General features: G+C 25.8%; 1 protein-coding gene across 1 annotated transcript in view; it reads right to left on the bottom strand.

Moving 5' to 3' along the window:
* Positions 1–5,451, bottom strand: part of LOC132936328 (cytosolic purine 5'-nucleotidase) — a 42,430-nt gene extending 36,979 nt beyond the window's left edge. The window contains exon 1 of the mRNA XM_061003038.1: positions 5,114–5,451. Coding sequence (XP_060859021.1) covers positions 5,114–5,220 — 107 coding nt within the window. The 5' untranslated portion in view covers positions 5,221–5,451. The remainder of the gene's footprint in view (positions 1–5,113) is intronic.
* Between the last annotated feature and the right edge of the window lie 6,690 nt (positions 5,452–12,141).

Here is a 12,141-nt window from a genome sequence, read left to right as displayed (position 1 = left end):
AAACATAAATTTACAAGACTAGGCATTATGCCAGTCTCATATTATGCATATAATATATTTAATTACATTTTTAATAATTACAAATATTTCCTTGTTACTGAATTGAGCATTTGCAATTCTTGATTCTATGTGATATTTTTGGTATACCTCAAAAAAAAATATAACTGTAGATACATGACATTTTCACCAAATGTTTATATTAGCATTTTCTATATACCATAACATTTTCAAAATATCTCAACTCTTTTTGAGCAATTTTCGATTTTCATTATTTTTTTTTTTTTAAATTATTGTCAATAAAAAATTGTTTGCTTTGTCAAAAACTTGAAAATTTAATAAAAAATTCCTCATAGATTGTTATTAGTTCAATTTAAAAAAAAGTTGAGTGTAAATTCACAATAATTTTTGATGAGTGTCTGATGTTAGAATTTCAACAAAGTTTATCCAAATCATAAAAGTTATAAAATGTTTAATTTTTATAGATAAGGATTGAAAATTTAAAACAATGTTTCTCATAAAAGGTTTATACTGTACCCAAAAATGTTTTTTATTAAAAGTTAAGTAAATTATTTTAATAGCAATAATATCATAAAATATCCTTAGTAATATAGGCTGACCAACTTCACTCAGAATTATTTTGTGTATACAAAGATATTTCCTAATTTATTACCATTGAATTCAAATTTAACACATCAATTATAGTGACCCACTTGACATATACTGTACAGCAGAGCAGTACCCACTTGCCTACCTGTTTTAGATTTAAGTTAATCTACATTTATGAAATTAAAACTGTATGTTTCTTGCTAGTAATAACAAACTATATAATCTTTAAGTGTCTACTTAAGAATATAACTGAAATACATGTTGATTAACTAAGCATTAGTAATCTATCTATGAACATAATGATAACACAAAGAAAATATAAGTACTTAAGTACATTGTACATAATAGCAAAAGCTTAATTATTTACGTTTCATATTTAAAAATATTAAATTGTATAACAACTTATTTTAATTTATTGGACGCTCATATAACATATCTCTAAACTTTCTTATAAAATGAGATACCTATAACAAAGAGACGCACAAATTGTTATCTACATATACAAGAACTATACTTATCATGTAAATATATTTAGCCATATGTCCATTTAAAGGTTGTCACTTGTCATACTCATGTTGCTTTTACAACCTGAACTTTCAAGGCAATGGAAATTCGGAACAAAATTGTGCAACAATATGGACACTGAAAATCTCACGATTAATTACAAGGTCTTCGAACGGAAAATATAATGCATACTTGAAACTATATCATATGCAATTTTAAAATAAAAATATATAGACAACTATTATAGGCACAAATGTGCAAAATATTTAGGAAAGTAATTAATAAGCCCCCGAGCCACCACTATTTACGCCAATGTTTTGACCCAATTACCTCTAGACATTAATAATATTATCTGTTAATTTATCAAATCGCTGTCAATATTTTATTAACTTTAATTACCTACAACTTATCACGGATACATTAAAAATTATTAACTTTAATAGGTTGATACTTAATTGTAATTTTAAAATTAAAATGATATGAGTCAGTGGAATACAATTTAAAACATTCAAATCATAAAACATAATAATTAATTATTACACTTAGATAATATAGTAAACTATACAACAAATTCATCATAGCAAGGTACAAAATTGATAATGGTTAAGTAGGTATCTCAAATATCACACACAGCTGATTAAGTATTAAGACCATCCAATTCTACTACCATGGATGTTATTCCAATATTATATATAATTTTATATAATGAGTATAGGTAATATAAAATATGTATGTACATTGTATATTATGTTTGGCAGTTTAAAAATGTTGTAAGAACATCATGCACAAACATTTTATAGGAGTATGTAGAAAAGATACATATATTCACTTCCTTACTAGTAAGACTAATATAATAAAAGTAATAACTACTAAAAAATTAATACAGAATGAGAGTAATTCAAGTTTAAATATAGACAAACAAATGTGTAGGTACTTATTAGTATAAATTAATTACCAGGGTTATTTAAAAAATATATATCAAATAACCACTACTACCACTAAAAAACCAATAATATTTTTATTGATAGTATTTATCTAACTTTTAAATATCAAGCCTATATAAGGAAGCTTTGATTTAAGAACAAAGGATTTTTTTTATTTGAATACCTTAATAAATTACTTGAATTTTGTTTTATATTGTCAACAGTGGCGTCCGCAGGGGGGAGGGGGCTAAAAGCTGAAGCCCCCCTCCCATATCCTGTATTATTATTACTTTAAAAAAAATATATTTATCAAGTTTCAACTGTCAACTATAGTAAGCAAGACGTAAATTTCATATACGTCTTACCAGAATGAATTCATTTTTGAAAAAACATTGTGTTTGCATACCAATTTTCATAAATTATCTGTAATTTTTCGGTAAAAGTATGAACTACTTGTATGAAAGATCTTGTATTAAATTGTCTAGCTTTAGTTTTACACATTTAATATTTTATAAGTTTTAAACTACAAATTAACTGTGGTTTTGACGAAATTTTAACTTTAAATGCTTATAAAAAATAACCATGCCTATGTATCGTTAATATTTTAGCTATAATAAAAACTTGCGTATTATATTTTTAAGCTTTTTGACCGGATAAATAATTTTTTATTGACATTTATAGCAAAAAAATTTTAATTAATCAAATACAATCCAAGTGAGAACGGTATAACCAAGCTGGTTACCAAACAATTTTAATAAATTTTCATTTTTGTTCGCTAATTATTTTAAAAAGCACTGAGTATTTTCAATTTCGACCTCCTAAAAGTACCAACTAGATCCAATTTGCTTTCAAAAACATACATCGTGCACCAAAGTTTATGATCAGAGCATTTTTTCTACCAGAAAAGTTGAGAAGTTACAAACATTTTAAAATACCTCAAATAAACGTCTGAAATTATAAGACTGGACAAAATAAAATTGTTACATTTCAAGCCCCCCCCCCCCCATTGAAAAATCCTGCGTACGCCACTGATTGTCAAAGTATACAGAATTATAGTTTGAACTAAATTACTGAAAACATTTTTCAGTTTTAATAGTTAAAATTTGGTACATTTTTATTGATAAACATATTTTTAAATAACTGCCCCAATGTTAAAATGTGTAAAAGTATATACTATATGTTTTAATAATGGATTTGTTTTTTAATATTAGTAATTGTTTTTTTATATTGCATTTTAAATATTGAGATATAGACATAAACAATGGTCTTCATCTGTAAACCATAAATCCCACGCTGAGAATGATATTATGTTTATTGTTTATATGTTAAAAAAGCTAGTTAAATACAAAAAAAATTACAAATTTGGTAGGTAGTAGAATTTTGTGTATAACTTAGTGTTTTATTACTACTACCTATTATATTATTGAAAAATCTTAAATTGGCCAGATTACACTTATAAAACAAGGATATTAGATATATTTTTAAAAAAACTTTATAGTTTATAGCCTACACATTGTATTAATAAGTTTGATGTACCCTGAATTATATCATATTTAATACAAAAAACTAAAACAAAAATAAAATTAATCATGAATAATTAGTAGATATTCAAAAGTTTTTATTTATATGTATTAAACTTATTAATGACTCAATAAACTAGACATTTAATAGCTAGGCATTTTAATAAACTTAATTATTTTAAATAAGTTAACTTACTATTATATTTTATTTTATTTCTTTATGTTATAAATTAAAAATTTAACAAGTACTTACTCATTTTTACAGAAAAATAACATTAATAGAAGAATCAAAGAATTGTTTACCTAGGGGCTAGGATTGTCTAAATGTTAAATACATTTGTTACATTTATATAGGTATTAAGAACTATAATACATTAAATTTGGGAATTAAAATCTACAACTAAATAAATACATTTTTATTAAAAACATATTTATTATTATAAAGGCCTTAGGATATATAAATTTTAATATAAAAATAATAATTCACATAATATTTCTAATCATGTCTAAATGATCAATTCATGTAGGCGGAACTGAGGGACAGGATTATGAAAAATAAAACTAATACTACTAAAAGAAAAAAATAATTTTATTACTACGCAATAGGTATTTTATTTAACTATAATTAAATACAATAGAATTTTAACAAGTCAATCTCTTTACGATTTAAATCTACTATATGTTTAACTAATAAATAAATGTTATTCATTTTTGATATCTCATAATTATTATTAACTTGATTTTCTTTTATATGTACCCTTAGTGAAACCTAAGGGTATTTGAAAAAATTAATTATATTTCACTGATGCCTGACAGTATTATTTAAAAATGAATAACATATTAATAAAAAAACAAATAAGATAGTTTTAATGTAAAAATCAAATTAGTTGTTATTTATTTTACAGTATTTAAGACTTTTTTCAATAAATCCCTTAAAACTATATTATGTTAGATAGGTACATTAAATTTATTTTACAAATCTGTACAATGTATCTCTGAATAGTTGGTAATATCTACAAAATATGTAGTAATATAAGCATTTATTCGAGATTTATTTAATTCCCATGATTGTCACTAGATGTTTTATATTTTAAAAATACTGACCTACTTCAAATGTTTCTTGAATATTATGACCATAAATTGATAGGTACAATTATTAAAATTAAAATACATTAAGTTAATAGTTGCTATTTAATACAATTTATGGAAAGGCACTTCTAAATTAAATTCTATAAAGTGCATAGGTACTTTCATTAAATAAACACAATTATTTTTATTTTAATTAATATTTTATGAGTCAGTATTTCTAACATAAAATAATGTAGACAATCAAAATTCAAAACATAATATCAATTAATTATTACCAAATACCTAAAAAGTATCTTAGGATTACCTATTATATAATACTACAAAAACATGTATTTATTTTAGTGAATTTGCAGTAACGGAGGGTAAAATAGGAAATATCAAAACAACAACATAATTTTCATAAATATTATTACATAATACACAAATCAAAATTGTAACAACCATATAATTGTTCTAATTTATTAAACATACCTATGAGCTGTTTTCCGGTAATACTTTTTTGTAGGGTTTATAAGAATATTAGTGATGCTGGCGCCCACTGTGGAAAAACTGCTGGAAGTTTCTGACGTGCTATCCATGACTACAAAAATGTTGCAAAAACGAAAAAATAATAAAACAAGATTTAATACCGGACGGTTGAAACTTAATCACTCCCAATCGAATAGCCGCAATAAGACTGCGTAACTTTTGTTTCGTGTGTATTGCGTTCTACTCAATCGACAACGAATAAAAACGCCGTAGGTACCGTTGAAATTGTCACAAGGAGTAATGAATAATGATGGTAGTATGGAATTTGTTTTTATGTTATACTCTGCAACCAATAATCGTTTCAGTGATAACAGCTATAAATGATAACGGTTCGTAGGGAAAATTGTCAACGATGGGCGTGGTCGAAAGATTCATTGAACGTTAAATCTTTATATTCTGCGCATAGGCGCATAGCACACAATATATAATTATTATTACACATATTATTATAATATTAAAATATAGTAATAATAATACCACAATTAAGTGGCACGATAACGATACGCTCAAATTGCGACGCACTGAAGTGATGCATAATATACCTACGCAATACGCCGTACAAAATATATATTATACATTTACAAGGCTGGGCATTAACTAGTTAAAAGTTAAAGTCCAGTTACTCACTTTTAACTAAGTTCCATGAAGAATTTCAATTCTTTTTAAGGCACAACGTCTAATATGACGTTAACATTTTTTCTAAGATTATGTGCAGTTACCTATAGATAGGACCATTTATATAGGGTAATTAATATTATAGTATTTAGGTACTAATTTTGTCCTGAATATTGTATACATCCCATTATATATTTAAAATATATTAATTAATTTGTACAAATTAAGAAATATTATTTGTATAAATTATTATAATGCGGTAAAATGTTATAACATGTTGGTAGGTGGTTTAAATAATAAAGGGTAGACTGTCCAAGACCAAAGTATTGGATGTACCTACTATTTCTAGATTAAAATGACGTAATAATAAAACGTGTATATATAAAATATAAAAACAACTAACATACGTTTCCATAGGAAATTACAATCTCACCCAACACATTAATTTCAAATCTCTTAACAATAACTCTACCAGAATACCAGATAACCCAGTTCGACGTTTACATAGAAAGGTTGGTGCCGTGATCTCTTAAATAATTATACCTAAATAATTAATAATTAGTATAGGGTGTTCTGGTGTTCAATCATTGCCCATTGAATATGGGCAATATGCCGATATGGCCTTCCTTTCGGTTATTTTTCTCTGACGGTTACTCTGATATTTGTGTGTATATAATTTTAACAAATTTGTTTATTTTACTTTGGAAGTAACTATAGATTGTAAATAATAATAAATAATCGCATTTAAATTAAATTACTTTTAGAAGTTTAAAAAAAGAAAAGAAACTTTTAGCTTTAAGCTTAACTTACATTTTAGATTCTGAGCGAAGCGATGAATGTATTGATTTTACAATGATGTGTGTTTTTTTTTAATTTTTTTTAATTTTTTTAATTTTTAATTTTTTTATTTTTGTGTCTGTCATCAACTTTTAGAACAGTAAAAGTGCTTGGATTTTCTTCAACAGTAACTTTTCTGATAGGAAAGTGAATCTAGTTGGTACTTTGGGGGGTCAAAAGTAAAAATTAAGGAAAAACGGGAATTTTTACGCAAAATCTGTTTTCAAAAAATCGATTTTGGTTTTTGGTGTAACTCTAAAACAAATGACCGTAGGGACATGAAATTTTGACTGAATGTTTATATTAACATTTTCTATACACCATACAATTTTGAAAATATTTTGACTCTTTTTGAGCGGTTTACGGACATTGTCAGTTTTCAATTTTTTTAGTTTTTTTTTCTATAAATATCAATATAAATTTTTTGTTGGGTAAAAAAGCGTGGAAATTTAATATAAGGCTCCTGATATATCGTTCTAATAGCAGTTGAAAAATATTAAAAATACATAGCCACAATTTTTTTTTATAAGCATTTAAAGTTCAAATGTTGACAACATTTATCAAATTTATAATTTATTAATTATTTTGTAGTTAAAAATGTATAAAATGTTTAACTTTTATGGCTAAGGATTGAAAATTTAAAACAAGGCTCCACGTAAATAGGTTATATATAAATTACTTTATTCACAATAATATCATCAAATATACTTGGTAATATATCATAGGCTGACTGACCGTTTTCGCTCAGAATCGTTTTTCTTATCCAATGATATTATATCCTTGAATTCAAATTTAACACCATCCATTACAGTGACCCACTTGTAACCTACTGTACAGCAGAGCGACATCCACTTATCCACCTTTTTCTATATTTACTTAACTTGCCAGCATTGTTATATTTTACTATTTTTTTGTTACAAGTTATAGGTAGGTGTGTCATGTTTGTGAATAGTTATACTGTGATAGTGAGATTGATTATTATTAATTATTATTATGCCTACTATAATAGAGACATCGAAAACAAGCAAATTAATTATAGTTTACATACCAAATTAAGTGCACATTGGACTGTACAATATACCAACGTCAATATATTTAGCCACTCGATTGAGATAATGAATGTATTACAATATATGGATATTATATTATATAGGTAGGTAGGTATACCTAGTTAAGGTTTTTGGTAAATTCTCTATAGCCTATACATAGGTAGGTAGAAAAACTAAATTTCCTATAACTATAATCGTTAAAAAACGATTTTAATAGGTATTTAATATGTACCTATCAAAGGTGGGAATTAACTTGTAAAAAGTTAAAGTTAAGTTAAAAAGTTATTTTTTTTAACTTTTTAACTTGACTAGTTAATTATTTTTGTTTTTAACTTATTAACTTATTCAGTTAAAATGTATATTGTTATAACTTAACTTTTTATAGTTAATTATCATTGTCGTGCAGTTAAGCTGATTTTCTTTTCGTGTCTGCGGAACCAATTAGACAATTGATGACTCTTTTTCGATTTTGGTCATTTTTTTTCTATTTATATATTATAATAATCTAATTTTTTACACAGTATTAAACGTCTTGATAAATGCTTCTGTAAATTAAAATAAAGGGCAGTTTATGACTTCAAAGTATTGTAACTTGAAAACTTTTTTTTTAACTGAGTTAAGTTAAGTTTATTTTCTATCTCAACTTTAAACTTATCTAGTTAAATTTTTTTTTGTTAACTATTAACTTAACTGAAGGAAATTAAATTGAATTAACTTAATTTGCCACAGTTAATTATTTTCATTAATTTGCCCACCTTTGGTACCTATTGGTATTACATAGGCGTACATAGGCGTACATAGGCGTACACAAATCACAATCATCAGACATCCGAACGATTAATCACGTTTTACCTTTTTCGTTTCGATTGAGCACACTCAGTGCGTCAGTTGCACCCAAGAGGAAAGTACTATTGCACGTGCTATTTAAGGATAAATGTATAGGCAAATAAATATGATGGTATTTTAGAGACTATAGTCACTAGTCAGTTATAATATGTAACAAGTAATAAATATTAATGTGTGTGAACTGTAAATCATAGAGTAAAAGTCTTCAAGTAATTATAATAAATATTACCAAATAGTATGCGAGTCTAATCTTAAAAGTTAAAACGTTATCGCCTGTATGTAATATTTATCGGTAATTGGCAACAGTGGTGTATCTACGGGGGAATATGTATTTGAAAAAATCATAGATATGCTACTGATTGGTGACTAATCGGTATTCGGTGCACTTCCATACGCGAAGGCGAATGTCAATTATGTTTATGTTCACTATTTTCAAGTCACTAAACTTAAAGATGATAGGTATGCCCTGAAAAAAATTGTAGGATTTACGTTGGACGGATTTTAATTTTGGAAAAATATTTTGATTCATTGAATATTTATATATGCTTAACAGTTAGACCTAAACAATTCTTAATATTCCAAAAGCTGTGTAAATGTTATAATACAAATATAAAATAAGTAATAATTACGCTCACTGATATTCCAGATAAAAAAACAAATATTAAAAATTAATTCAATCAAAACAGTCAACTTTTTAATTCATCTTCAAAATTAAAATCCATCCAACCTGCAAAATTCTACAGTTACAAAGTCGATAATTTCTATAAATACCTACCACTTTTCGTTTGGTGACTGCTGCAGTCTCCTATTAATACTTATACTTGTATAGATTAATTGCGTCTAGACACTAACCAAATAAAAATATATTCTATATACCTATAAATACATTAATTATACAGTGTCTTAATTACTAGGTATCACTATTATATGAAATTGCTAATGGGCATTAGATTAAGATAATTAGTTTAAGTTGATTCGGAAGTTAGGGTCACATAAACGACTTTTAAATTTGCTTTAGGATAATACACATTATTAATTATATAGGTATACATATATATATGATTGATGAAATCGAATTGACTCTTGTGCGCATTAAAAACAGCATATAAACCGGGTAAGTAATATTATGCATGTATATACCGTCAAATTATAACCCTTTTTGTAATTACTATTTTTGAAGCTTATATAGTGACATAGTCTATTATAGAAAATATACCATAATAGGTACTATAGTAGTTATTGTTTTATACTTACAGTCAAATATTAGAATTGAAACAATAAAATGTTTCACATTTCCTAATATCTGAAAAAGCCAATTTATATAAATACTTTAAAAGTTGAATTATTAATTTTTGTAAAGTATTCAAAATTCAAATAGAGAATTTGAAATAGTTATAGGCGAGTTTTAAACTACTTACATAAGTGAAAAGGTACGTAGTGTAATATGTACAGAGGCGAACTGGGACAATATTTCAGACCATTTCTGTAGGACAACACCCTGTAGGACACCTTCTATAATATAGTATACCCTAGCTACCGTCATAATCCTAACTTTTAAATAGGTACAAAATATTGGAGAATAAACAACATTTTTAATTTCTGTCCTTGAAATGTTAGTATAAAAACTGATTCTGACGAAATTATCATATAGACTAACAAATAATGCTGGAATAAAAAAAATGGGACCATTTTTATCATCTCATGGTTAGAGCAGTCAACAATCATTGATATAATGAAAAATTAATTGTTTTAATTATTAATAATTGTTATTTGTATAGCAATTATTTTATTAAATGTCTTCGATTTAAACGTAGGTATGTAATAAACACACACAATTGGGTAAAGTCTGCAGGATCGTTGAAAATTGGTGGGTATAGGCTGCATCTAACCAAACTTTCAACTGGTACAGTTTTATTTACTACGCCTTTATAGTTCAATTCTTATAAATAAAACCAAATCATTTCTGTGTATAAATATATACTTTTTAATAGTATCAATTATTAATAATATAGGTCAAGAAATCAAGTGACAAGTACTTAAATATTAAAACCCAGAATGACACAGTTTATATAAAAAAGTATATAAAACAATACCTAGATTTATCAATGTTCAATAATAGATGAGGTTAGAGATCTTTGGTTACTCAATAAATTAAGTAATTTACTGGTCGGCGGTAAATTGTCTGAGCAATTCATTTCAATTTTTTAATTGCTCCTAAACTTAGAAAATTACTTATTGTTATATATTATACCTACTTAATTTATCTTGTAATAAAATATCAGTAATCAAAACCTAAACTACAGTTTAATTTTTTAAATAAAACCCAAATGAAAATAATACATATTATAAATTACGTAAATTATAATATACTTAAATATAAAGACAATACAATTCGAATAATAAGGAACATACTTCATACATACATTATATAGGTACCTACATAGTATAGGTATTTTACATGCGTGTGAAGTTGGTCCCCTTATATTTTCCAAACCTACGCCATTTTTTTTAAAAATAATTTGAAAACTATTATTTTTACCACGAGAAGCTTTTTTTAAGTTGGGGGCCAAATTCACGCAGCCCCCCCCCCCAAGTTGTCTGATCAACTCCAAACTTTCACCAATATTTTGAAAATAATTTGAAAACATTTGAAAACCTTTATTTTAGCTATAAACATATTTGTCACTGGAGGGGGGGGGGAGGAAATAAAGGTTTTTAAATGTTTTCAAATTATTTTCAAAATATTGGTGAAGGTTTGGTAATAGGTAGCATGCCTACCCTAATATAGAGAGAAAATAAATAATGAAATCTTAATAACAAATGTGTATTATAGGACCACCAGTCTATTAAGTTTCTATACAGAGTACAGACAATGTATACCTATTATGGTATAATAAACCATAACATATTATTTATAATTTTAATAAGTATGAACACTATGAACTATGGATAAAAAGGGCAGATTGTCTCGATTTATTGACCTCAGCCATCCACAAAGGTATACCCTCAGTATGAGGGGCTAACGTCATGAATCTCCCCTGCCATTGCCCGTATATTATTACTTTTTTTTAAAATATTTATCAAGTTTCAAATATTGTCAATTAGTAAGCAAGACTTAAATTTATATTAGTCTTACCGGAGTTAATTCATTTTTACAAAAAAATTTTCGTAAAATGATTAGAAATTTTTTCGTAAAAGAATGGACTACTTGTATAGTTGTATGAAAGACCATGTACCTATTAAATTTTCAAGCTTTAGCTATAAAAATATAATATTTTATACATTTTAAACGGTAAATTTGCCGTTTAAAATGTAGTAGTAAAAGGTAGTTTTGTCGACGTTTTAAATTTGAATGCCTATGAAATATAATTGTGCATTTGTAGTATTATGTACCCATAATATTTTTAAATAACAATAGTTAAAACTTATTAGGAACCTTGTACTACTTTTAAAGCTTTTTAATTGAATGAATAATTTTTTATTGATATTTAAATATTTTTAGAAAAAACTAAAATTAATCAAATACAATCTAAGCGAAGATGTTCTAACTAAGGTTTTACCAAAAAATGTTCAAATACCTCATCTAAATGTTAAAAATTATTAGACTGTACTAAATAAAAATAA

The sequence above is a fragment of the Metopolophium dirhodum genome, chromosome 1 (assembly GCF_019925205.1).
Source record: "Metopolophium dirhodum isolate CAU chromosome 1, ASM1992520v1, whole genome shotgun sequence".
Taxonomy (NCBI): domain Eukaryota; kingdom Metazoa; phylum Arthropoda; class Insecta; order Hemiptera; family Aphididae; genus Metopolophium; species Metopolophium dirhodum.
Note: the sequence above shows the minus strand (reverse complement) of the source record. Positions and strands in the feature narration are given on the sequence as shown.